Source organism: Haemaphysalis longicornis, unplaced genomic scaffold (genome assembly GCF_048455015.1).
Source record: "Haemaphysalis longicornis isolate Haplotype H1 unplaced genomic scaffold, Haemaphysalis longicornis Haplotype H1 scaffold_6, whole genome shotgun sequence".
Taxonomy (NCBI): Eukaryota; Metazoa; Arthropoda; class Arachnida; order Ixodida; family Ixodidae; genus Haemaphysalis; species Haemaphysalis longicornis.
In genome coordinates, this window is record NW_027526407.1 from 34,336,673 (window position 1) to 34,364,632 (window position 27,960).

The 27,960-nt window shown below is 45.2% G+C and overlaps 1 protein-coding gene across 1 annotated transcript in view; it reads left to right on the forward strand.

The window, feature by feature from the left end:
* The first annotated feature begins 8,227 nt into the window (after nt 1–8,227).
* The window catches only part of LOC144142966 (uncharacterized), a 47,317-nt gene continuing 27,584 nt past the window's right edge, over nt 8,228–27,960 (forward strand). Inside the window, exons 1-6 of the mRNA XM_077674794.1 lie at nt 8,228–8,252; nt 15,305–15,463; nt 17,920–18,150; nt 21,086–21,373; nt 24,343–24,444; nt 24,599–24,676. Coding sequence (XP_077530920.1) covers nt 8,228–8,252; nt 15,305–15,463; nt 17,920–18,150; nt 21,086–21,373; nt 24,343–24,444; nt 24,599–24,676 — 883 coding nt within the window. The remainder of the gene's footprint in view (nt 8,253–15,304; nt 15,464–17,919; nt 18,151–21,085; nt 21,374–24,342; nt 24,445–24,598; nt 24,677–27,960) is intronic.

Here is a 27,960-nt window from a genome sequence, read left to right on the forward strand (position 1 = left end):
TAAGCGCGGTGTCTTAGCTCTACATAGTTCAGCCTGATGAACATACGGTGTGATGCCGTGGTTGATTTTCCGCCGCGCGAACTTCGTTGTGAAAGTTCGCTCCATGTATTCTGGCATTCAGGAAGTGTAGTAAGCGTCAATGTTTTATTTCTGCTACATATGCGATAATTCGGCACAGATGTTTGGATACAGAGAACCGAACCTGAAGCACGAAGATTGGCGCTATCAAAGATAAAAAAGCGATGGGTAAGCTTGAATTTCCCTGAATATATATGAGGGTCTCTGAAAAGTAAAAGAAACGAGGGTCGGATCATTCAACCAAATCCTCATAATAACCTGTTTTGTGAGGAGGATATAACTAAAAGATCGAGGGTATAGGTATTAAAATCATATTACCCCACAGTAGGCAGAACAGCACGCACTGGCACCTACGCATTTGCCCAATATAAGCGGTTCTTATTATAGGTCTTCCTAGGTATTCGATTTGAAGAAGCCTACCGTTCTTGTTCGGCGCAAACCACCCATTTAAAACAACAAACGGAACAGGAAATTGTGGTACTTGCCTTTTACGAACTGGTGATGGTGCTCTGCGTAGAAGACATGGTAAGGTAGTGTTTGTGTGAATTTGTGTGAGTCGGCAAAAAGATATCTTTAAAACATAGTTTTTTTTGTATTGCGCAGAACTTAGGCGCCCGCTACTGTGGTTCCACGGCCGCGCCATGCCTCGTAACCGAGCGAACGAAGGGGACACTAAAGGCAATGAAAACGGAGGACCAAAGTGTATCGGAAGCGTGAGGGGAGGGTGGTATGCCAAAGCGGCGCGAGGCACTGTCTGGCGGCAACGCACTACAACACTACCGAGTAAATGAAGAGGCCACTGAAGATGTGCCCGGAGGAAAAAGGAGGATGAAAGAAGCATGGCGCACGTGTGAAAGGGAGGGCAATATGGCGAGGCTGCGCCGCGAAAGCCCAGCACACGCTCAGTGCTGCACATACATCGGTGCTTTGTCACTCTTCTCGTTTCGTGGCTCTTCCGAGCACGTGAAATGTGCGCGGGAGGTTGAAACACCATTACAACAATATGCTCAGCGGCCGCAATGCGCTGTGAGATAACGCCAGAGTATCGTGCGCCGCCGTGGGGTCGCTGATCACGCGATCACTTCCTGAGACGCAGCACATATATACTTTGACCGACAAGACTGCAGTCCACGCTGCGTACAAATTTTGAGTTTGGGAGTGTCGTCATCGTAAGCCTTTTTGGTCAGGTGTTGCCGGTACGGCTTTATAGGGGTGCAGTTCCTTGACTGTATGTGTTTTTTTTTTATTTGTTGCTGGCACCACTGAAAAAGTTGCTTTTTTTGCATATGCGGCTTTACGTCTTTGGTAACAAATCGTAAATGTACACGTCACTCCAGAGGCTAGCCATGGAGGCCCGCTGCTCGGCGGAAGCTCCCTACCCCACCGTGTCCTAATCTTTCTCGTGTCCCGCGCCACATCTTGGTTGTCACACGGCACACTTTGATGTGCTTGGCTGCCACATGACATTCGCCACACTCGGCCTCTCACCGAAAGAAAAATACACGCAGTCTGCAAAATCACCTTCCTGGGGCAGTGTCGCCAGCATTAGGATTTAGAGTTTGACAGGAGGTCCCTCTGTGTTTTCGTCTTCCCAAGAGCGGAATCTAGCTCCTGTTTTTATCCGTCCGGCATTTATTCCATCGACTTGAGTGCGTCAAAGCTCCTCACCGTGTACGCGAGCAGAGCAGCGGCTGTTCTGGTGAAACGGCTGTGGAGGATGCCCATATGTGACCCTGCGTGCATCTAAGCCTAGGGTGCACCTTGTCTGGACAATCGCATTCAGGGGGTAGCAGGCATTTTGGTTATCAACGGCCAGGGTGTTCAGTACAAGTTTCTTCCCCTTGAACTATCCGTAATAAAGGGAGGCGAAATGAACTGCAACTAGAAGCACGCAGGTACAGAACAGGGACGACCTGGAGAAAGTTTGTAACCCCTAAATTGGTTATAAGGTCAGGGAGTCACGAGCAGAGGAAGGCACCGGATGAGGAATTAAACGTGTGTCTATGTGGCAGCGGTGAAAGTCCCCAAATCGTCCTTCGGAGAATACAGGGGCAGCTGGAGCGAACGTTACCATGAGTGTTGTACACAAAAACCAAAACACAGATGTCCAAAAACAGACGCAAAACTAGCTGAGACACATGAAAAAAAAATAAAGAATGATGTGGGACTGATGAATGACCAAATTGATGGGTAAGAAAACGTGTACAAGGAGTAAAAAATTGGCCGCGTATCTGCTCCTTTTGTTGCAAATGCCGACAAAAGACGATAGTCTTTATCGACTTTTGCCAAGTTTGGGGAAAAAGTAATAAAGGGAAGTAGGGCACCTAAAGGACGGAAAGTATCGGACAGGCGCACTGATTGCGAGGAAGAAGGTGAGTGAAAACTAACGGATGGTTGAACTTAGGAGGTAGGGAAGTGTGCATTACCTGGCAGGAACGGCAGAGGTACTCCAATATTTGAAGTACTTTTCATGAAATACACCGTATACACATCAAATTGTCACTAAGTGGTAAGTGCTGAAGTAATCCCGCTAAACTGTACGAGCGTTCTTGCATAAGCAAGCAGGGAAGTTCAGGCGTGGGGCCACGGAAATATGCCACAGCATTGTTTGATGCGATTGTTTCAAAGGTGTTAGGGATAAGTGAACAAAGCATCCTGCAAGAAATACAGCATGAAATAAAATTGTCAGCTTTGAAAAAGTCGCATCTAAAGTGGTATATTCAGGAATTTTGAAGGGAGCATAATGCATTAAAAACACTACAAATGGTTCTTATGATGTATACAAAAAAAAAGAGTAGCAGTTTCACAGTCACTGACCTTGTGAAGTCGACATCCCATAGGTCTGCCGCATGTTCTGGGAGGTCCTGGCGAATGTCATTTAGTTCTGAGAAGGATAATGCGGATTTACGTAATGGCATCCATAGTTTACAATTGAGCGTTTATGAGGGTAATCTTTTGCAGCGAAGATTACAATTACGGGTGGCTATTACATCGATATAAGGATACCGCCTAGGGCTCAAGTGAGGGTACCGACAGAAACAAAACTGAATTTTTAAACGTATTGCGTTTGTTTTAGAGCTAATGTCAACTATGCATACGAAGGTGCGGCCGCTGCAAGAACAATCTATTTACGTTACAAACTTAAATTCGTTTGTTCGTGGGAAATAAAGGCGCTTTTTCTGTACAATGCCTCTGTAAAATCATCGTGGTTATACGGAAAACGTTTCTGTGCCACAAATTCTTTTGTTGGCAGTAAAAAAAATATCAGTGTGCTGAGCTTGCTGGAGGACAAACTCAATGGCTTTAGAACGAAGGTGATTTCACCGATGTTCCGATATGGTGGAGCAGCTTGCAAGATTGAATAGGAGAAATTTTTATTTTTTATCTTGCTTTTCCATTAGGAAGTTACCATCAGGGCACATTCCTAATCTTCCGACGGAGAGGAACGTGATGGGTGCCGATGGCTAGCGGCCGGAGGAAGGAGCTTAGGCCTACATTCAGCCGAGACCTCGCTGCCCGCGACCGGTCAACGTAGGCCTGCATCGCGGCAGATATCTGTTCGCCACTTTTAAAATAAGACCTGACAACAATCCCTAGCACAATTTGTCACCACAGTAACACCTACTCTCTCCCATGCGGGGCTTCTTTTTAGTGCTACCGTGGTCGGCGGCGGTTCGAGCCGCTGAGTGCGCCGAGCTGGCAAGCGCGGCCGCCGTGTGTGTGGACTGCTTCCGAAGGCAGAAAACGCTTCACGAACGCCTGCTTTATCCATTTCTTGCAAACAACACGCGCTATCTACAAATTAAGGTCTGCGATCGTCGTAGTTGACCATGGAGAAAAAACAGTGGGCGGAGCGGCGCCGACGGCGCATCGCACGCGCGCATCGGGCCATGTGTCTCAAATTCACGCGTACGACTAGTCGTGGCGGCAGTCGTAACAATCAGTCCCATGCAATTCGCATCCACCAATCGTCCATGTGTCCCGCGCTTTAAGAAAATTGGTTGATGTGATTGACTAACAAGGCAAGCGACCTGATTAGGCATTAAACGAGTGAAGAGCCCGACAAACATACCCGTTGAAACATACAAGCCCCACTGCCCCAAATGAGAGTAAATTAGGCACCCACAAGGGGAAATCCAGGCGCCGGAGGGAGCCTGCATGCAACAATTTTGGAGGGAGGAGAACCACCGGCAAGACAACAGGAAATGGTCAATTGTTTCCTCCTCTTCACAGAAGCCGCGCATGGCCGATGGCACTATGCGGGCGCTGACGTGCTTTCGCTGCACACTGACGTGCAGCGAAAGCACGTCAGTGTGACCTCGCACAGTCGAGACTGCGCCAATTCACACTTCCAAGAGTACCGGAGATGCTCAATGTCAAGGTAACCAGAGATAATGCCTGGTGGGAAGCTGTCCAGCGAACTGTATCTTTGAAACCTAGACGCAGCACGTAAGCTATCGGAACACAGTATCAACTACAGAAACAGTCAGTACTGCTCCTGTCAAGTAATTAGCGGGTACGTTAAGTTCAATACCACTTCTGAACTACTTCTTCCTTCTCGTCGTCGTCGATGCGGCTTTCCCTTGAGCAAACGTTATGCCACCGGTTCGGCGGATTGGCCACCACTCTGCCCCGGCCCTTCACTACAGTATTATTTCATGGAAGCGTATATGTGTTTACTTTCCCTTTAGCACAATGGCTGGAAGCCAATCAGAAATTGTGTTGGGGTTCATTCCAACTCAACAAGCAGGCACTCCAAGGGGAGGCAGTGCCACCTTCCAACGAGGTAATGCTGACAGGCAGGTGTAAAATGTACCTGCACTGTTTTTCATTGTTGAAGAATACGATTACTTTAGTCGCCTCTGCGTTTGGACACCACTGGTTGTATGTATACGTGCTAGGACTAAGTGGTTAGGTTGGCTTTTGCGAAGGCTCAGATTTATTGTTCTGCAAAACGAATCCACGCAACAACCCTCAACTGTTGCGTTGCTTACCGCCTGGGTTGAGGAATGGTGTTTTATAGTACTTGCTTATTGAGGTTTCTATCTCTTAAAGTACATTATCAGGAAGCATTTTTGCACAGGCTTGTACGGACAAAGTCCTTTTCTGACAGGCTGCTCTGAAAACACGTCAAGGTTGCGGGTACCAGTCACGTTTTCTCATTTATGATTGTTTATGTCACAACGTGTAGTTTAATAAATTGATAACATTGAAAAAATGATAATATCAATTTGTTTTCGCCAGTTTCTTTTTTTCTGCAGAGCTAAGCAACTGCTGCTCTTGAGGGTGGCATTTTTGTATTTACCGCTCTCTACCCTACCGAGAAAGGGCAGTTGCGTGCGCAGTTCAGCGTCTTTTAAAAAAAACGAATGCGCCACTGCACCTCACGCACTAGCAAAGCGGTTACCGATCACTATCCTTCCTATGCCGGACACTTAAGCAGCGTGTGTAAAGTGTAAATGACGGTTTTATGAGTGATGAATAATACTGTTAGGAGGGGATTACCTTATCTTGGTGCCCCACTTACTTCGATACTGAATATTTTTTGAAATCCCAGTGGACATTTACTGCGCCGGAAAATTTTCCCGCGTAGAACTGTGGCATGAGAGAAACCGTTTTAGCTGGGCCCATAGGCTGAACCCAATTCACGTCTTTCTTCTACATCTGTTGATACTATTGCAGTTGGAAACTTTTCACATCGAATCTTATACTTTTCTTAAATATATTTTGTTTTCTGAACTCTTTTCTTACCAAAATAACTAAAACTGAACACTGAAGGCGTTTGGTCTCGTGTCGACCGTTGCACAGTATGCAATGTAAACTTTAGAACGCACGTATGCATCACAGGGAATCAAGATCTGTGACGAAATGTGGAACATTGGCGGTACAGGAGTCTTATATATTGTGTTTTTTTCATGTCATTGTACGCAGTGAATTTCGAGCGACAATATTGAAGACTGCCACTGACGCAAGCGAAGGCCTGCGCGCGTTCCTGGAACTGCCGAACGTCGATCTTTGCGTTTACAAACGTTAGCCAGCATTGTAAATAATTTTTTTTAAAATAGCCCATGTATAATATCAGTGATTTTAAAGCGGAGGGGTTGATTGAGAGATCGTATCGAAAAATAAAGTACGTTTTCAAGCCTGTGTGACAGTAATATTCAAGACGTCCATTTTTGTCGGCTTTGGTTAGTCGGCAGAAGTGAACTACACAAATACGCCTACAACTGACTTAGTGAACACTCAAAATTAGAAATATCATAGATTTAAGCTTGGCTTTATTTCTGGTTAGTCAAGCATAGCATGTACTTCAAAATCACTAATCAGGCAGCGGCTTTCGCACTTCGTGTCGCCTACACCCTCTGTTTGCACTGTAGTCTCCTGACACTGCCACACGTAAGCCAGAACAGCAATATTGTAAACTCAAGAAAATATTCGAATAGTACCAAATCGCAAATTAAAACTTCACCGACAGTTGATATCGCTAAATAGTTTCATAAGATGCAGAAAAAGCGAAGGTTTCTCTACAAGATCAAGGTTGATCAAGCGAACCCTACGGGAAAAACTCCACAACATGACGGACCTGCAAGAAGCAGTGGCGTTTTGAGCAGCAACAATGACCCCTGTATCTGGTTCTGAAAGCACATGGGCAGCAAGAGCAGGGCACTGTCCACGCCACAAGTGGCTCCAGGTCATCCAAACAAGATTAGTCAACATGAGTTCAAAGATGTGCCTACATGTCGATCAAATAAGAACAGTGTACGTGAGTGACGAACGGTTTACACTATTTCCTCTACGCTTCTCTTTTCATCAAGGGAAAGAAAAATTCAGCGCTTTCAGGCACAAATAGAAAACGCAAGAACGGGTTCACAAAGAGTGGTTGCGCAAAATGTCGGGGTACGGGCGTCATAGCTAACACGCGAAAAGTGGTGTAATGATAGCGACAAAGGCGACACATAAGCGGCAATACCTCCCCGTAGGAGAGTCAAAACGTGTCCTTGTCACAGCAAGGGGAGTGAATGCCGTCGTAATAAGAATAGCCGTGATGATACCCCCATTTGCGACGGGAAGTCTGGCCACTCGGATATGAGTTTTAAAATCGCAATATCTCCGCAGAAATAAAACGCAACTCATGAGCCATTGAGGCTATATTCTATTCAAACAACATTGATTGGATGGTTTTTGTTCGGAATAACTTTGAGCAGGTGTCACTTCGTTGTTGTGTTTACCAAACATTAAGAACAATAAAAGGAGCCACAAATCATTGCAGGTCTATTATAGGACAGTGAGATGGTCCTACATCTAACAAACATAATGGCGTAGTATTTGCTTGGGATACTCGAGATGGCATACACGCATCCACAATTTTGTCATATTTTTCTTTGTTTCTTGCACTTATGTAAGGTTTTATAAGGAGCAGTTTTCTACTCGCTAGGCTTTTGTTGCTTCGTCAAAGGCTAGAATTCTTTTTGTATTAGTCGTTTTACAACTTGGAATTATACCAGGGGACGGACGCGTCACTGTTGACAGTAGGCACGGTAGCCCTAAACTTCGACATATTCTTTCGCATAGTTTCACTGCAATAACGTCCCCAAAATATGTATTGTTCTTTCAGGTTACTGGAGTACACTAGTAATTTATGGAGCCCATTACAATATACTTTTGTATTGGCTTTTTGAGTGCATAGGAAACACGATGTTTGGAAGACTGGAAAGGGCATGAGGCTGTGTGCTCTCATTTGCATGACGTGTTCTCCTCCGGAGAAAATGAGGGGCAGAGACAAAAAAGAAACAAAAAAGAAAGCATTTTCTCTCAATATGCGCGTACACAAGTTGCTGAGACGAGAATACACACGGAAGATATTTCTCACACCAACGCATAAGGAAACAAATACGCTGTGCAACAAGACGCCTCGAGCAATAAAAAACTTCAGCTCTCGAACCAAACGAAGTTATATGAAGCCTTAAGGCTATGAAGTATGAAAGATATCGACAAGAAATTAATGAAAGAGGTACCTTTCAATTGCCCGTTTCTTTCTTCCCTACCCTGGTGGCTCACCAAAAGTCTGCAAGAGGAGGGAAGGGCAACGTACAAACCCCGGTATCAGGGTTTAACTAACTGACGCAACACTGCCACAGCTCACCGAGGAATGCATGGTAGCCTCACTGGCCGAGGTAAGTTGAGTACAAACGTTGATGAGGCCCACGCATTCTCCACATTTGCCATGGGCAGCTAGATTGAGAAATAACAGAACACAGCGAAAGTTGCTCCTCCATCCGTCACAAAAGGCATACCTTTCCATTCTCATTCCGCAACATATTCAATCCTTGGAAACAGATTCCAAATACAGAAAGCAGGGTAAGTGGTACCCCAAAAGGTTTTATACTACTAACACTTTTCACAGTGGATTCTTTTTTTGTGACACTGAGAGATGCTTTGGAAATGATAAAAAGAGTACAGCTGCCTCTGAAGGCGACACTGCAGGAGTGGCCTACGATAATTACTGCAAAGCAGTATATGCCTACCCCCCTACCCCCCAGTTTTCATTCCGATGTCATCGATTTTTTCGATGCCATTCCACGGCTCCCCCTACCCACCGTTGGCACCTCTTTCACAACTATTTTCCTTCTCGCCTTCCCCGATGCCCCCTTGTAATGTTGCACAGGCGGCAGCTAATGGCGATATGGGGCTATCAGATAATTGCGAAAAATAAACTGAAGCACAGATGGGCGCTAAAAAATGCACTGACGATTACTACAAATTGTGCGCAGCAGGAGCTGCAGTCCACTCGGTCACGGCGCATTTCTACTGCGTCTAAGGAAGTGTTCGCGTGATCAGCGAACGTATGACGGCATTCGCTACTCCGCTGCTACCTTGCAGTGCACCGCCGCCACCGGCCAGCATGTTGAAAATCGTGTTCGAATCTCCCGCGCTGATTTCCCGTGGTTTGAATTAGCCCCGCGCCAGGGACCAGCGAGCATGTTCTTGCATGTCGTGTTTGAACCTACCGCGCAAAGGTAAATAAGTTTGGTTTAGTGGAGAAAGGAATAGTGTCTGGGGACAGTCTAGGGGGAGGCCACTCCTTGGTGGCGACACATGAAACATGTGTGAAAGAAAGGCAGTGAGAAAGATGACGCGGTTGCCGCACGTGCCATACTCCAATTCACCTCACCCTTCGCTAGACGCTCCTCTCCGTTTTCTATCTTTCGTTGCTGCTGCGCTCGCTCACTCGGTTACGCAGACATAAACAGACGCCGCTCCCGCGAAGCTTACGTTTCGGCTGCTTCAGGGCTGCCCCCTAAAACGACTGAATTCCGCCGTCGCGGCGTATGTCACTTCTAAGCACGCGTACGAGACCGGTTCCCGGTTTATGCAAGCGCAGTTTTGTAGTGAAAAATAGTGGTAGGGAGGAGGGGCGGCGTGCACGCGCAGCTATAGGTTTCAAGCCCGTACTGATGCATGGTATGTCTGTTGTGCTGGTACGAAATTTAAACACGAACGTTAAACGCCCCAGTGTGACCCTACCTGGAGTCCATTGTGGTAGAGCGGATTGGGTTTGTGTGTTAGGCTAAGTTCAGATTACTGACGCAAAATCTATATCGTGATCTATGGACGTAAAATATTAGTGCCTTTCCACTCTGTGAAGAAGGATGACCTGCAAAGCTGGACTCAGTCCACGGGGCGCACAAAGCAAAAGACGTTTGCGATAGAGCATATTTCCTAGGCCATTAGATGAATGACCCTCTGACGGATGAAAGCTTTGGTCTTGCAGATAAACATGGTACTGCCTGTGTCCCTCCGGCGTCGTAAGCATCTTACTGTTTGTGCAAGGCCGGGTTCAGACTGTTGCCGCAACTGTCGCAATGGCTTAAAGTATGACGTTATTTCACGTCTCAGCTAACGAAACTGTGTGACATGGCATTTTTTTACGTCCATATATCGCGGTATGCGTTTGGCGTCTGCTCTACTCAATCCGCTCTACCACTATGGACTCCAGGTAGGGTTACACTGGGCCGTTTAACGTCCGCGTTTAAATTTCGTACCAGCACAACAGACATATCATGCATCAGTACGGGCATGAAACCTATGGCTGCGCGTGCACGCCGCCCCTCCTCCCTACCACTATTTTTCGCTACAAAACTGCGCATGCATAAACCGGGAACCGGTCATGTACGCGTGCTTGGAAGTGACATACGCCGCGACGGCGGGTTTCAGTCGTTTTAGGGAGCAGCCCTGAGGCAGCCGAAACGTGAGCTTCGCGGGAGCGGCGTCTGTTTATGTCTGCGTAACCGAGTGAGCGAGCGCAGCAGCAACGAAAGATAGAAAACGGAGAGGAGCGTCTAGCGAAGGGTGAGGTGAATTGGAGTACGGCACGTGCGGTAACCGCGTCATCTTTCTCACTGCCTTTCTTTCACACATGTTTCATGTGTCGCCACCAAGGAGTGCCCTACCCCTAGACTGTCCCCAAACACTATTCCTTTTTCTACTAAACCAAACTTATTGACCTTTGCGCGGTAGGTTCAAACACGACATGCAAGAACGTGCTCGCTGCTCCCTTGCGCGGGGCTAATCCGAACCACGGGAAATTCGCGCGGGAGATTCGAACACGATTTGCAACATGCTGGCCGGTGGCGGCGGTGCACTGCAAGGTAGCAGCGGAGTAGCGAATGCCGTCATACGTTCGCTGATCACGCGAACACTTCCTTAGACGCAGTAGAAATGCGCCGTGACCGAGTAGACTGCAGCTCCTGCTGCGCACAATTTGTAGTAATCGTCAGTGCATTTTTAACGCCCATCCGTGTTTCAGGTCATTGCGACAGTTGCGGCAGCAGTCTGAACCTGGCCTTGCACAAACAGTAAGATGCTTACGACGCGACAGGGACACAGACAGTTACATGTTTATCTGCAAGAACAAAGCGTGGATCCGTCAGAGGGTCATTCAGCTAATCGCCTAGGAAATATGCTGCATATAAAATTACGAAAAACTTGTTTTGTTTTGTGCGCTCCGTGGACTGCGTCCAGCTTTGCAGGTCATCCTTCTTCGAAGAGTGGAAAGGCACTAATTTTATCTACACTTTCATTAAACAAGTAATTATTATCCCTGTCTTTTATTTTAAATACTTCTTCTGCAGACGACAATGTCCTGACAAAGAGACTCGGCCGCATGAAACAATGGCTAGCGGACTTTGAAGTTCGTCCTTGTTTTTGAAGCATTTCTACTGACGCAATTGTTTGTAGGAAGCGGATGACGAACAGAGAACTGTGTGCCGAATGGTCCATACTTTCCAAAAGTCGTTATCTGTGAAATCGGCATCACGAAAGAGGGGGTGTAATTTTTTTATATGTTAAAATACTGCATACTTTTTTTATTTCGATGTATGTTTCCTGGGAAGTAGTCACGACAGCACTGCAGTGTGCCGACAGCGCAGCATAGGTTTTTTAGTCAGTATTTCAAAATCGGCGTCCCACGTCATGCGGTGCGAGAGCACCACTTTAAAGCCTATATAGGCTTTAATGGCATGTTATCTCTCGATGCAAACAAAATGCATGCGGTCTGGTTCAAAGTAGCTGTTATACAGTTTTTGTTAGACAGGTCGTGCAGTTTGGTGAGGTGGCGGGGCCAAATCAAGCTACGTGCATCAGCAGAGCGAATAAATAAAGTATTATCATTTAGCTACAAATAAGTGGGCGTCTTTAATATTAAACAAGACAAATACTTAAAGAGTTTTTAAGCCTTCCCAGAATATTTCCCCTAGAGAACCACACAATATCTGTTTTATGGAGGTTATACCTATGCTGTACTGGATACCACTCATGATTATTCATATCTGATTCAAAAACATGCGTGGGAGATTACGGATTCCGTATTAGTAATGTTGTGACAAAAGTACGCCATGACGCAGAGAATCAAATGCTTTGCAGTGGTCCATGAGAATTACAAGTATAAGAGTGTTGTGTACCTTTGCTATTGCTTCTCTCTTACAAGCACACAAGACCACGTAAAGCCGCCTATCATTCCCTTTGAGTTTCCTATTAAAGCTCTGAAACTGCATCTTCTTCTGCCGACTTCTGTTTTCGTGGAGTCAATGAGTGGAAAGGCCTTCTTAACCACATCTTTGCAATGGCCTTAACAAAATAAATGACATTGTGCGGGACGGTGTCATACCACGTAAACGTTTTGCAGGTTTTCAAAAGCTCTTTTACGTAAGGGGGTCATCGTCCTAAACCCAGAACTGTGGTACGTACGGGCAGACGAGTTACAGGGTACTCTTGAGAGCCGCAGTTTACAGTTCTTGGAAAGGACGTTTTTGTGTATGCCAGATAATAAAACAAAATCTTATAAAAGGATCATCAAAAGAACCTGTGAATTTTTACATTCTTTGCAGAGCAGGGTTGATAACCCCGCCTAATGAATTGGACCTTGATATTTTGGTTACACAAAGTATTTCTACTCAATAAAGTCAGCACCAAATTAATAAATGTTACCAAAGCCTCAAGCAAAGTTTTCTAATAACCGTTCCTCCTTATAAAAATTCGACAGATATAAGGGCACTTCGAATAAAATTGGAAGTGCATTAGTAGTTCCTTCAAAGCTGCCAGGATGAAAAACGTTCTTTTGTAGGTATGGGCGGCTAGTAACTTCAACCACCCCGTTTCTACACGACAATAGTCGGTCTGACATCTCTTTGTCTTTAAAAGAATTTAGAATCACTGTTGAGTGAGCACTTGGCGAGTGTATCTGTACAGATGTGGCTATGAACACGTGTCTAGTTTCAGAAAAAATTGGTTCTTGAGCCTGCCGGGGTTGAACGGTTCTTTCTTTTCGTTTCACGAACGCAACGAGGCGAAGGGGATGAAAAAACACCTGCATGTTCTTCTCGCCCTGGTGGCTTTCGTAGGCCTAGTCAATGGCAAGTATCCAGAACCAAGGCGATTGTTTATTTAGTTGTTCAAAATAGGTGGCGCAGTATTTAAATTTCTCAAGTGCGGACTTTAAATGTTACTAAACACTTGCTATGAGATTTATTAGTTTACTTTTTATATTCCGGAGCGTATTTTTAAACTGGGACGTAAAATAACCTACAGTTGTAAAATCGGAACAAAGAAATGCATACCTCAATTATCAGGATAACTACTAGCAGAGTAGATTGCTTTTTTGATGTGCTCAGTTGTGCTTGATTTCTCTTAGTATTTCAAAAGCAAATGTTTGCGGGTACCTGATCACAAAAAAATGCACACAATAAAAATTCGCTTCCCGAACTTGGCCGGCAACCACAAGCAGCTGCATGCGATCATGCGCAATTTCGCCTCCTTGAAACCATGATTAGGCCACTGAGGAAAGCCGAAGCACTAATTTCTCAAGAAATATGTTTTGATATAGACACTTAGTCGTGAAAGTGTTCTTCATACCGTCGTTTTGCTTTAACGCATATTCCAGTATACGTGTGAGAGAAGGAAGGGCTAGACCGACACTGCGAGCTCTTTAGGATATTTATTTAGAATAGAGTCTTTTTGATTCAGCACCACCCCGCCCCCCCCCCCCCCCCCCAAAAAAAACAACGTAGTTGGGACTCTTCTGAAATGCAGCTTTTTTACGGAGCTGCAAGTTTACTTACCAAAGTATGTGTGTTACATTTGCTTGGTTGGTAGTATAACAAGAATATGACTCGATTGTTTATTTGTTTGCGTATGAACAACTAGGTATTTAAGAATACGTATTGAAAAGTGGCACGTCTTGTAGAACTGCCAATAACTACATGTATGTTTTCATGGTAATGGGAGAGTTTGCTCGTGATCACTACAAATATTAATTTGGTTTCCGCGTTCGACTTAAAACCCACCTATTATCTGACGTTATAGCAACACAAGCAGGAAACTCTGTTGTTGCTTTGTTTTGACAACCTGATTAGCATTTGCGGCAAGATCCAAAGAACAGAGATGCCCGGAAGTCTTCGCGGGGGAAGACCACAGGTCAGGGGTACCATTCTACGCTATAATGTACCAGGCTCAGTCCTGAAATCTGCAAGTTTGGAAGTTTATGGATAAGCACCTAGCACAAATTCAAGGGACAGATACGTACAGGGCTGCGGAGATGACAGTGAGCGCCATTTTATATGTAGACAAGGCAGGATTCAGAAAGCTTTGTACTTAGCGGTGAATGTACAAGATATATACTGTTTTGTACCCCGTAGAACCTATTTACCCGTTCTCCCCGTTACCACGAAAGACCAGCGTAGCTTCGATGGTGGCTTGGCCGTTAAGCTGCGTTGCCATGTATACTTGGCCCGCAGTAAATCAAGGCCTTCAGTGACTCTTTGCGGTTTCGCGTGGCTGTGCAGATGCAAGTGATACTCTGTAGCATAGCAATGTTTCGTCATTATTTTCAGTGGCCTATAAGGCCGTTCCAAACGCGGCCAGAGGATACGTCGGCGCAATAGGAATTATATACCATTCGCCTGCCGTGGTTTGCTAATGAGCACTACAGTTTTTTGCACTGACCAAGTACTAAACGACATTCAAACGTATGCTCTGGCGAGTGCGGGTGTATTCAAACCATGAAATGTATTGAGACCCACGCCTCCAAACCGGCCGAGCGAGCAATCCGCCTTTCCAGGTGTTGCACTTGTGTTAAAAAACAAACGCACATTAACTCGTATCAAGTGCTTGAGTAATCAGTCCTGTTGCAAACCTATGAATCTTGCGGACAGCAAGAAATTGACGCGCGTCCATAGACCATACTGTTAGTTTAGTATTTTCAGGCTCCTGAACAAAATTTGTAGCTTGGGAAATTTTTATTTCCTAATAACAACTGTCAACACATTACACCACTGTTGCTCCATTTCAAAATGCTTGTTGCAAAATATATAGGGCATTCTTTCAACTGCAACATTTCTTTTGCGTTATGCCCAGATAGTCTGTAGCATTATATTTTCATGGGTGACAGTACCCGTTATCTAGGTCTGTAATTTTCAATGCCACTCAAGTTACAAAAAACTGGACATGTTCAATAATGCAAAAAGTTTGCAGGCTTTGCGTATGCGTCCTAATTTTTGTGTTTGTATTGGCTGAATTGTGGTCCTGCTCAAATACTTGAAGAATTTAAGGCCACAGTTTTCTTTAACATAAGCCGGCCTATTCTTTGGTTTGGATTGTTTATTTGGGGGCAGTCTTGTCACAATTCCAGAGAAAGCAGCGCAATATCGAAGTGATGTGCGATTTCGTGCAGGCCTTGGCGGAGGCGCTAGTGGAGGCGCAAGTTCAAGCGCTAGAAAAACTGGAGGCCTTGGAGCTAGCGCCCCGAAAAATAGTTCAGCGGAGTCCTTGAATGGTAAAGGAAGCTCTGGACCTTCGGGCAACAGCTCCAGTCCGGGCGCCACCACTTCAGGTAAAGAAAAACATACATATTGGGTTAACAACCATTTGCAGCTGCAGTTATCTACTGGTACGGTTATTCACTGTATTGGTTTTGCTGAAAGAAGGGTAATTGTCAGGGATGTCACTGTCTCTCTTATCTTATATTCGATGTAATTGTAGCTGAGTGGCTTAAGTCGCCAATGCTACACCTAAAGATTGATGGAAGCCGTCTTAATAGCTGCAGATTGCTTTGACCACCTGGAGATCCTTAACCTGGGCCAAAAGCTCGGCACACAGGCGTTCTTGGTTTTCGCCTCCATCACAAGAGCAGCACCCACAGTACTCGGGATCAGCGCCATAATGCCTTAGCCACCCAGCCTCCGCTTCGGATTATCTTATATGCGATTTCATGGTCAAGAAGTTTGGACAAAATATGTTCGATCGCAGATTCAACACAGTTGTTTTGCTGTATCTATCATTAGAACCGAGAAAACTAGATATCTGCATGGTTAGAAAAATATCAATAAACCTATTATTTTTCTTGTTTTCTCCTATCTTCGTAATTAAAAGTAGCTTAGACATTCTGAAGCACACTGCGACACAAATCGAAGGCTGGTCAACCAAAACTGTGTGCATAACAAGCACCCCTTCCCCAACTCCCGGCCGCATTAGTACCCGTTACTGTGCCAGCGGCCAAGTTGTTTTAAATTTTTCTGGGTAAGTGTGCGATTCCTAATAAGAGCGAGTTTTAACTGACTGTTTTTTGTGGTCCGCTCCACTCCAATAGGAAGCGGGAGCGCCACTGGGAATGCGTGGCGCACCTGGCCGCGAACGGCATTGGCTCGGGTTTCGCTGAGCGCGCCACCAGTACCAGAGCGTGCTGTCGAACACGGTCAGCTAAAACTGTCTAATATATGCGCCAGCGGCCCCGTGTAGCTGCTGATCTCATGTTTTGGACACTGCCAACGGCACGCAAGAACTTTTCTTAGGCGGTCCTACGAGCCGGGTTTGTCCCACGCATGTAAATGTGCAAAGCCAGAAACCAGTCAAGTCCCTGCACATTGGAGCCGATTTTTTAATCACTAGCGGGTGTAGCATGTAGACCTTTGACCTACCCACCACGGTGGTGTCGCGGGTTCGATTCCTTGCAGCGGCGGCGGCTTTTTTGATTGAGGCGAAAAGCATAAACGCCCGTGTGTCCATCATTTAGGCGCACGTAACAGATCACCAGGTGATCAAAATTAATCCGCCGCCCTCCACTATACGGCGTGCCTCATCGCCTGCGTTGCGTCGGCCCGTTAAACAGTACAATTAATCAATCAAGACCTTTGACTTAAACCTAAATGAACTTAAGCCGAACTAAGAAGGCGAAATTTCTGCCGGGACCGAGTAGTAAAGTTAAAGACACTGTACTTCGTTTTCGGGTGCTCATCAGCCATGCTCGACGGTATGCAGCCTCGCTATTTATGGAGCACACAGCGACCACATTTACATTCAAGTGCAGGACCCTTTCCTCGTCTTCGGGTGTAACAACAAAATTATAGAATTACAACCGTCAATAGACTGTGTGATGGTCAGACATGTGTCATTCAACCCAGTGTTCTTGCCTGGAGACATCGCGTTGTTCCTGGGTTCCAGATTTGACTGGGTTCCAGGGTCATTTTTTATATTTTTGCTTTGTGCTCACGTGCCCATAATAAAGAGACAAAAATGGCTGTATTCACCCGTTACGTCCACAAAATATCCATTCATAGTCCAGACGGCGGGTTTCTATATTAACGGGGCAGAACTGCATGGTGCGAGACCGGTTGACGACAATGTCGTCCTTATTGCGGGGTGTAGATATTATCGGGGTCCATACGAACGCCACGTGACTGTATCATGAGGCCCTTTCTGATCACAGTGACAGCTCCAAAGCATATAGAAACACCAAATCTTTTTTTGAAAGCGGTCTTTATTAAAGAGTTCTTCGTGGAGGGCGCTGACAAACCTGCCGAGAAAAAAAACGTCTTAATACAGCATTTTATTTTTACTTCAATTGACTGACGCCCTTTAGGCGGCGACATCTATAGTGCAGACAATTTTTTCCCCATTCAAAAGCTGCTGTCGGCTGTGAAATATTTGGGAGTGCGACCTACATTTCGGTGCGTTGTCATGGTGCTGGTCGTGTCGCTTGAAGACGAGCTACCTGTTTAGCACAGATAGTCATAAATCGAAGGGTTCCATAGATGTTTGAACACGTGACTAACGCTGAAAACTCTGAGGGTCTTCGGCGCAACCAGCGTGGAAGCAGTCTCTAAGTTGTCGGCTCTGTATATATGCAGAGTCCAAAGCACGCTTGGTGCTTTCGTCTATAATGTCGTTTGGCAGGAAGTAAAAGGGTAAACCTGCAAACCGCAATCCCATTTTTCCGTTCGTTGTTTCATAGATGCAGACTCAAGATAACTACCGCCATAAATTACACGAAATGTAATGACTCATTTCCAGCAGTCCTTGGCGGAGGCTCTGGTGGAGGCACTGGGGGAGGCACTTCAAGAAGCAGATCAGGACGCACTGGTGGAACCGCTGGAGGAAGTGCTTCTAGAGACACCAGAGCAAGTGTTGGTGGATCCGCCAGTGGAGGCGCCGGTGCAGCAACAGCACGGCCGACTTCAGGCACAGGTGGTTCAGTCACTGCGGGCGTAGATAGCCAATCTGGTGGAAGCAACCCCGCACAAGGTAAAGAAAAAAAGCATACCATGTGTAGCCCAGAGCCTTTCATACAATTAGAATGATGTTTCACTATCTACTTGAGAAGTATTGCATTTTATTAGTTGATGTAACAGCTTGTATTGCGTTTAACAAATGACAGCATCCCCAATAAACCAAAAAAAATACTCGTCTATAAAACAGCCTGAGAAGCACATGCCTAAAAAATGAGTTGCATCAGTGATGGCAGTGATGGTGTGAGGAATGTAAGGAAACCCCCTGTAGTTTCTGGAATGAAACACAGGGCGCCAACATTGCTGCCATGCTCATTTGAGGATAACACCAACCGGGAATAGAGTGAAATAAATAGCTTTGTTACAATACCATTTGCCCTTAGCCTTCTCAAATTACTCCTGTAGTCAACAGTATATGCCTTCTGCAAAAGTTGTTTTTTTAATTGACGGCAGCAACGCATTCCCTAGGTCCCCCTATCGTCAGCTATATCAACATGCTATGTTGGTGTTGGGAGGAGTTTCCGTCCCTCATTCTTAAGTTCTCGCTTCCAACTTCACAAACACCCAAATAACCGTATCTCGTTGGAATGATTAGAAAAGTTGATTCACGCTTTTATGATCAATCGGGCGTTACTTTGAGCATTGTTTAATTGGCTATTTTTGTGTAATGAGACTTTTGTGCGACAATATAAGCTATTTTGTGTGCTTTCTTTTTACCATAAGCCCTGGAGCTGGCCCTGTCGAGTTACCTAATACTTCTACATTTTCAGGGAAGTAATGAGTCGTGATTATAATTAAAAGTGAATTTCTCGTGTGTCCTCTTCAGTGTTGATGGGTGAAGTTTGGGGAAAGGTAGTAAAGCAATAAAGGTAACATAGGCACAATTTCACGCTGATAGCTTGAACTACTCTCATACAGGTGGGAAGTTTTTCGGTATACGATTGTATTCTGGGTGTCTACACCGTGTTTAAGGTTCCTGTAGCCGCGTGCTGAGAATGAAAGCACCAAGTGCTTCAGTTTGTTTCTAAATTTCTAACACTAAACCCAAGGTCCTGCTCGAGGGGGGCAGAATATTCTTAACTGGCACAACCTCTGACAACAAAACACAAACACATTGTTTGTGTTTTGCGGTCACATTTTGCGCTCAAAATGAAGAAAACTATTGTGGCAGTAGATTTGGGCCCACAAAAAAACTGAAACCCCATAAAAAATTTCCCTGCCTACCCACACCTAAGGGTTCGCCCACATTCGCGCATCAGGTCAATTCAAAATTTAAGGCAAATGCCTTACTTATATACAGTGACGTTCCCTTGCCTCCCGAAATCGCTATAGGGCTTCTTTGGAAATTTTGTTGGAGAGGTGACTGTTTCCGCAGTCGTGTGCCATGCTAGTAACTATTGAACAGTGTGGGCCTTGGAGTGCCATATACGTGCTCGCTCACTGTTCTTCTCAGGAATAGGGGCGGTCGGCACGGAAGTATCTGTAATTTAGTTGTGTAGTCTGATCCTTCATGGCATCCGCTGTAGCATCTTAGCACACTGTCGTTTAAATTAGAAGCCACAGTACTAACGATACAGTTAAGGTGCTGGCAGGGCGAATGTGTCTATAACAGTGTTATAGGAGTTATAGCAGCCATGGGGTCGATTCAAGTGCCCATTAGTTGTGAGTTCGTCGCTGAGCCCATGGCTGTTTCGCATACTACTCAGGGTTCTCCTACGCGAATATGGTGTAATTTTATTAGATGCGATTGGTGCTATAAGCCTCCCTTGTCGCTGTTGCGTCGTCCACACCACCACTGCACATGCTCGGCTTGCTGAACGCCTGGTGGTGTCTTACCCTTTAATGGCTCCTGGAGCGACAGTGTTACCGGTGTCATCCTGGGCCGGCCCGAGATAAGCCGAGCATGCGCAGTGGGGGTGTGGACGGCGCCACAACAAGGGAGGGACATAGCCCCGACATGGAGATGCTGGAGTGACAGTGTTGCCGGTGTCTTCCTGGGCCGGCACGAGACGGGCACGCTTCCCCTTAAAGGGCTCCTAGAGCGGCAGTGTAGCCGGTGTCTTCCTGGGCCGGCGGATGGATGGACGACGGACGACGGACGACAGAGCGGAGAGCAAGAGGTGCTTTGCATCTAAAACGCAATTTCTTTGTCATGACGCAATAATTTTGAGCGTTTAGGAGCTCGATAACGGTTGGAACGGCTCGCAGCGTGTTTAGGGCTATACCCTACACCACAACGTTGCTTTGCAGTGATAAATACCTCACAGCCTTCCACATCCTTAATGCACTGCTCACTTCTCATCTCCTGTTAGGAGATGCTCTTGTTGTTGGGATGTTCTCAAGACAGATATTGTTATAGCCTAAGAAAATAAAAATCGATTTTGTAGAATTCAAATTTGGCGCCCTTGGAAGACCGCCTCATAGTCTCTACAATGGCAGAAAGAGGGCGCCAGGAGTCCGCTAGAAGTAGGAGTTCCTGTATAAACATCCCCCTCGCGAGGGGCACGATCAAATGCAGAGCATTTCCGGGGGCGCACGTCGTTAAGTAGTTTGCGTTACGTTAATGTTGTTGCACTTGTGGCAACTGCTGACGAGAGAGCGCTCGTCAGCAGTAATTTGAATGAGTCAACGATATAAGGCGCGTTAGTAGCGTCCCACTCTGTGTCGGCTTTGTGGCGCAGTGGGTAGAGCACCATGTACATTGCGTTCCGCCCGCAGGGTCGAGGAATCGAAACCCGGCGCCGGATAGTATTTTTCTTTTTTATATATTAGGGACAACGACGGTGCGGACTACGGATGTCAACGCGGGTGACATCGTGAGTTACTGAAATGCTCTGCATTTAAAAACTAATATAAAACATCAGCTGTTTTTTATGCGAGGGATTCGTGAACAACATTTGCCTATCTTTGACAGTACCTATGTTTTTCGGTGTGTTCACTTGCATGGCTAGCGTCGTCTACTGGCAGAGCTGGCGGAGGAGGTGGGGCAAGTGCTGCCGCTGCTGGAGGGCCATCGCAAGCTCAAAGTGGTGGTTCCAGTAGGTCACCCGGAAGTAGCGCTCCTACAAGCCGCCCTTCCAGTAGGGGCTTTAGTGGTGCAGAAAATCTGAGCCAAGGCCCCGGCGTTGGGAGTTCCGTGGAGAGTGGTAATGGTAGAAGAACTGGTCGTCGAGGAGAAACTCTTGAGCTTGGTCCCCTCGGCAGTGGAACCAGACCCGAAGGTGGCAGCCCTATTCGAGGTAATGTACCAATTGTGGTACGAGCACTAGGAAAGTGGAGCACCCTTATCTATAACACCAATGGCGTATTCAATAAGGATAATATTGGGCTGCGAAAGTAATTACGTAGTTTGTGACGACTAGCTTTTCATGCTCACTGTAAAAGAGTATTATAATTGTTTAACAAAAATTAGTCTAAATCAACTAAAACCTTGCAACTACATACATTTTTTTCGCTAGTGCAAAACATATCTCTGGAAACATAAAGAAATATAGCGTTGTCTACAATTTTTTTTAAATGCGTAAGCTTTAAAAGTGAACAATTAAGAGGGTTTATTTACTCGGGCTTTCCAGTAGGGTCAATGGTCAATATCTAGGCACATAAAAATACTAAGAAAGGCTATTGTAAGGTTACTGTATTACTATTGTAAGGCTATTGTAACACTACTTAAGCATTCCTTGATGCGATACATCAACTCATACATGCCAAACTAATTGAGTCATCTATGAAAGCCCGCCAAAGTAACACTTTTAGGAGTGAAAAAATCAAGGAAGATAAAGGATAAGCAGACATGCTACAAAGATAGAACACGTTTTTGTCCTACACGTCTTTGAATTTTTAGCACAAAAGATGTTGATCGTGCAGTACCAACAAACAGGAACCCACACGTTATTCAGCCAAAGCAATTCATAGCGAATGTTTCTGAAAAACGTCTGGACGTCTTTCACCCGCGGCTTGAGAATAAAAGCGTGGTGAAAAATGAAAACTCTTCCATCCTTGTCAGCAGTACAAACCATAGGTCACCGAGAATCCGAGTGAATCTTTAAAAAGCAGGTCACCAAAACAAAGTAATTTCAAAAGAAACTGAAAGTTTTGAAGATGAGCTGCTTCCAATAAGTAAGTTAATCGGCGCTTAGACAATTACTTATTAAAGCTTGAAGTTTTTTGTAGTGCTCATAGTGCAGACGACATAGTTCTAGCTCGACATTCCTAAAGTTGTCGAGGTAAATTACCTTTTTCCCCCAAGTCAGAGATGCGGTAACGCTGGAATAAATGTTACTTCTATATTGTGACCAACAATAAATTTGGTCACATTAAAAAGTAGAAGTTTAATAAAATTTTAGCAAGAAGAATTGTAAAAATATCTGGCGTTCCCCGGCCTTGCCAGATATTGTTCTTCGTGTTTATTTTTTTCAAGGTTGCTGGTAATTTTAACACAAAAATCTTACATCTCCTAGTTTCAGGCACGCGAGTTGGGATTGACATTAAAATTAGGTGGTCCTAATGCAAAGTTGCACGATCAGGGTAGCGTAAGCCGGTTTTTCACGTCAGGAAATGGCGCGGGCCTTGAAGCATGAAAGGGGTGTTGTGTTCAAGAAAGGGAAACATCAGAGCGGAACGAGGTTAGGAAGAGGCTTCTCAGAAAAGTTTACGCAGCACGTACCGGTAAGGGAAACAGCTATGGGAGAGCAGGGCGAGAAAACGACCGTGAGAAAGGGTGATGCAGGGCTCGCCAGAAAAGAGGAACAGCAGAGCGAAGGGGGTTGGGCTGCTGCCCAAGTGCATTATCAGCCACCTTGACAGGTGAAGATAACGACGGGGATGAACAGGATAATCATAGCTATGGCTGGTGAACGAAAGAACCTTCGAACGCTGCTGCCGAATGGTTGTTCATGGGCTGCCTGGCGTGGCCGCAAAGTTCATCAGAAAGTTCTGCAGCAGTTTAATAGGAGGCTCCGGGCGATGGCGAGAGAGCGGAACAGGACTCTGTCCCCGCTCTTGTTGTGTGCTGTCCGGAGCGGCCACCGAGTTCAAAAGCAGATCAGCAGTAGTCTCATGGCGATGGCGAACGAAGGGAACGAACTTTCGTGTTAAGGGGTTTTCGAGCACAGCCACGACATTGTATATTAGATTCCACAGCATACAAAAAGCTCCAACTAGGTTTCGTGTTCACAATCTTAGAAAGTTTTTAAGCGTCGCCGTTATTTTTTGAGACATTTTCTATATCACGAAATGCAATAAAACTGGCATCTTCATATCTGCTTATATTTCATTATACTTATGATGTCTCCTTCAATTCTGTGTTCTATTGCAAACGTGAGGCGCTTGCTTTCTTCCAAAATATGTGTTGTATTTCTATTTTTGATATTTGGGGACGCGGATTTTTCAGGCTACGACTTGGAAGGCTGCAGATCTTTGAAACCATTTCGTGATATGAACATAGCATGCGTTGTTGGGAATGCCAGGGCTTGTTTAGTCACTAACGGCAGAGCTGCTTTGCAGGCTCGCTGAGCCGTTCTTGGCATAATTCCCGCTTACGTAGGATTGAAAATACCCACTATATAAGAAATATTCACTAATATATACGAAGGTCATGTCAATAATGGGAGTTCTCGTGTGCGATGCGAAACCGATAGGAATCATCAGATGAATATTTTCTGCAGGCACTAATAATGTACGCGTTGCAGTTCGTAGACACACCCTGCTGCAGGTTTTATCCGCTGCATATTATGTTGTTAAAACTATGAATAGAATTTTACTGACTGGTCCCTTTAGCAAATTAGGCATGGTGAAAAAGCGGACTACCTTTGTGTGGTGAGATTTTCGCGGAGCTTAGCTAAGAAATTTGATAAAGCCGAGTTGCATAAAAAGCCACCAAAGCTAAAGTTTGTATCCACTTTGTAAACGAGGGCGGAAAAATTGTTTGCCATCTCAGAAGTCCTAGAACAATAAAACAGTCCCTACAAATATCCTATAGTGCACATTTTTGTCATCATTCCCTGTACTGTGATACACGTGTTAAAAACCTTTTATGAATATCCTCTTTCCATAGTAGCCCTCATTCAGTTCATCGAACAGTTAATCGCAGTTACAATTCTCTGAGTTTAAAGCTGCTTATACACGATTTCCTCGAAGTCACTGAAATTTTGCCCACGAAAAAACATTAGCCCAGCTCTGACAAGAGTGTTGTTGTAATGTCTCTCCGCAGGTTTTGGCTTGTCCGTGGGTGGAGCTGGTGGAGGACTTCGCGCAAGTGCTGATGAAAGTGGAAGACTCGGCTCAGGGCTATTTTTTGACGGACAGAGCGTTGGTAATGTCTTCATCGCAAGCGGTGCCTTTATTTACGATATAATATGGCTTTTCTGCGTGTTTATTTTCGAGAGGTAGCTGTGGCTTTGCAGGAGCAGGCTGTAATGGTGGCTTCTGTGCACTAACTGACCGACGGAATTTTAATGGTGGTGCAGGTGGTCGAGAAACAGGAACTCCTGGATTTGGCGACTTTGGTCGAGGCAGAAGTGGTTACTTCGAAAGCCCCTTTTCAGGTGAATTACAAATTGTTTGGTTCTGCGCGTATTGAGTGTGACATGTTTACCTGCAAAAGCAATTTAGTTTTTCAATTGTCTGAAAGATTTCACCAGAGAGATGATATCCATGCTACGCATGTACCTGTACATAAATATGTGCTGGAGACACAGTTATTTACCTTAAAGGGAAGGTGAAGCGGTTTTAGAATTAAAAGAAAAGTTGACTAGCAGCCAGTACACATTAAATAGTTCATGTGTACGAAATATTTTCGCAATACATGGAATAGAAGCGGCGCAATGAGCAAACAAAAGTGGCCCGATGCCCCGCCCCCATCTCGCCGCGCGATGCCGGAAGACCGAAGAGCGCGGGCAGAAACCGGCTGAAAAACGTCATACCTGGACTTCCGGCCGGATCGGCCGCCTCGGCCATGCTCTTTTAGCCGTGTTTTCTTGTGAATGATACTTGTTGTTTGGTTGATAGCACTCATTTGTACAATTTTCGTGTTCAAAAAGTATGCACGAACGCCAAACGAGGCATACGTTATCATGCCGTATTCCTAAGCAGAATAATGCCACGCCGGGATGCTTGATAACATACGGAAGCGACAGCCGAGGTGGCTGTGCTTGATCACAGAGAATATACTACACTACGTTAAATACTTTGTAAACCGCTCCAATGCGGTTTTTTTATGCGACATACGTGAATGTTCACATTAGATTCTAGATTTAGGAAGGATGGGGAATACTGCTGTACTTTGGCCGGGGATGTTTCGTTCCATTCCAGAATACAAGTCACATTTGTTCAGGAAATACTTGTTTCGTTAAACGCGCCGGTTTTCTTTCCCTATGGGCTCAGGACAGTGTTCAAAAAAACAATTTTTTGGCGGAACTAAAACAAGGGGCCAATCCTGATAGAAGTTCTCTCCCGGCTAAGAGGTAAACAGTATTCCTACAAAGTAAAAGAACCAAGACAACCACATTACTTATTTTGCAAGTATACATGTCACGATAAGGTGATGTTTGTCTGGAATTAAAAAAAAAAACACCACTCCGAACAACCACCGTGCCATAATTTGTGTTGACTGCGGGGGCCTAATTTTTTGCACAAGATTCTGTGTGGCTGCATATTATAACCTGGCAAGCACTTGTTGTCACTGAACCTCAAGTGTGCTCCAGTGATAGTCGGTGATATATATAATGATAATACTAAAAAAATTAGGAGCGAAGAGTAAACATACGGCCTCTGTCCGACTAGCGCGGTAAATGCTTAAATCTAGAAATGCTGAAACAGGCCAACGATTCATTATCACAAACGTTTGGTGATTGTTACCTAAAGTAACGTAACTACAACGTAACTGCCTTGTCCGACTGGTCTGTTAATTATAACGAGGTGGCCGTAATATTGTAGCAGGATGCGCAACGCACAAGCGAAAATCAAGCCCTACTACAGCCAATAATGCTGAGCAGGCACTAGTATGCTGCAGTGTTTTCAGAATAAATGCATGTGAAGCAGTAAGACGCCACTCATGGAAGTGCAGCTAGCAATCGCGGAGGCGCCGTAGCGCCGCTGCCGAAATGGCGCGCGCATGTGGGTCTGTGTACGGGGATGAGTAACGGGGCTGGGGTGGGCGACAACGAACAAAGGAAATGCGGAAGCAGAGTCTGCTTGTTGGTTTCTGCGTGTACCGGCAAGATGTGTCTCGCATATACGTTTACAGCGCATGAACGCTATTTTTTCGCGCAGTGCACGTACGTGCTTTTCGCTGGTAGATTGTTTATAAAACGCCCATCAATCTTCGGCATAGGGTAAATGGTTTTGTGTATAATAAGAAACAGTTAAGGCAGTACCTAATATTAGCATAAGGTATAAGATCCCCCTATGCTGGTTGCCTAATTCAAAAATATTTTGATGGAACCCACTAGTCGACGTCACAGTCACTGCTTTGGGGTTGTCTGTCATGTAAAGCAAATTTAAGCTCCAAGAAAATTGAACCAACAGCACGGGAAATTATAAAACAAACTTACAGTCATGTGCGAAAATTAAACTGCAAGCTAAATTGCCGCAAAGGCAACCGTGCGATCGTTCGCAATGCTTCCGACAACCCGCGCGGCCGAAGGGTGTCCTCCTTTGACGTCATGACGGGCGCAACCAATCAGGGGCGTCAAAAGGCGAAAAGCGCGCGTCTTTCAAACGGGGCCGCGCTTTTTGCAAGATAAATGCCACTTGGACTCATGTACGATAAATTTCAATGTGATATTCGGAATCAGCGCGCAAGAAACTATATAACTGTTAATCTAACTCAAATTTTTTGGAAAGTGCATCAGCATCCCTTTAAAGCCCCTAAACCAGCAGAGTTTGTGAGCCAGATTTTATTGTTCCAAATGCGCCTACAATCATAGTAAGAGAAAAGCACATAGAGCGCTTTCTGTAGCGGTATGCATTGCACTTCGCTCAAAAGTAAAATTAACGTGAAATTGCTTGTTTGAAGAAGTCTTTTTATTATAAATACGTGAAATAACCATGCGAACAAACACTAAATAGTTGGAAGTCGGATTAATTTCCATTTGGTACTCAAGTACACCTTTTCCTCAAAACAGGATCGTGCGCATAAAGTCTCTGAAAGTCTGAAATCCTGCATTGGCACCAATGCCTTCAGACCTCTTCCACAAAATCCAAACCCAGAAACATTTTCCCACGGTACCAGCTTTTAGAAATTGTGGAAAATTATGAGTGGGGTTCTCTATCATGCAAAAGTTCTTTGGAATATCTTTATCAAAATATGCTCGATATTGGAATGAACAGGAAAAAAGCTTTTTGTGAGAATTCCGTGAAAACACTTGTCCAAAAACTGGGGATAGTAACGCCATAGAAAGCGAAAAGTAATCCTGTAAAAAAGAACCATACGCACCATTCGTGGTACCGAGAGCGTAGGGTTCTTCTCCACTGTTTTGGGAACGACAAGTCGTTACTCAACCCTTTCTGAGCAAGTGGTGGGTATATATGGTGTTTGAATACTACACTGCATAGACATCACGGGCGCATGAAAAACAGAAGTCTGAACACGAATGCCTGGATGCCTGAAAGCACGGAAATCACGCGAGCCACTTGAGCTAGACATTCGAAGGCATTGCCACATGCTTTCCTAAAAAGTATTAGTTTATGCTGAGTCCAAAGAACTACAATGCACTGGGCTTAAGGCAAAGTTCGCGTTCTCCGAACCCGTTCTACCACACAGGTAGCAAATCAAGACGTGCACAAGTTACTAGCAAAAATGGGGCCCGGATTCTGCATGCTGAAATAA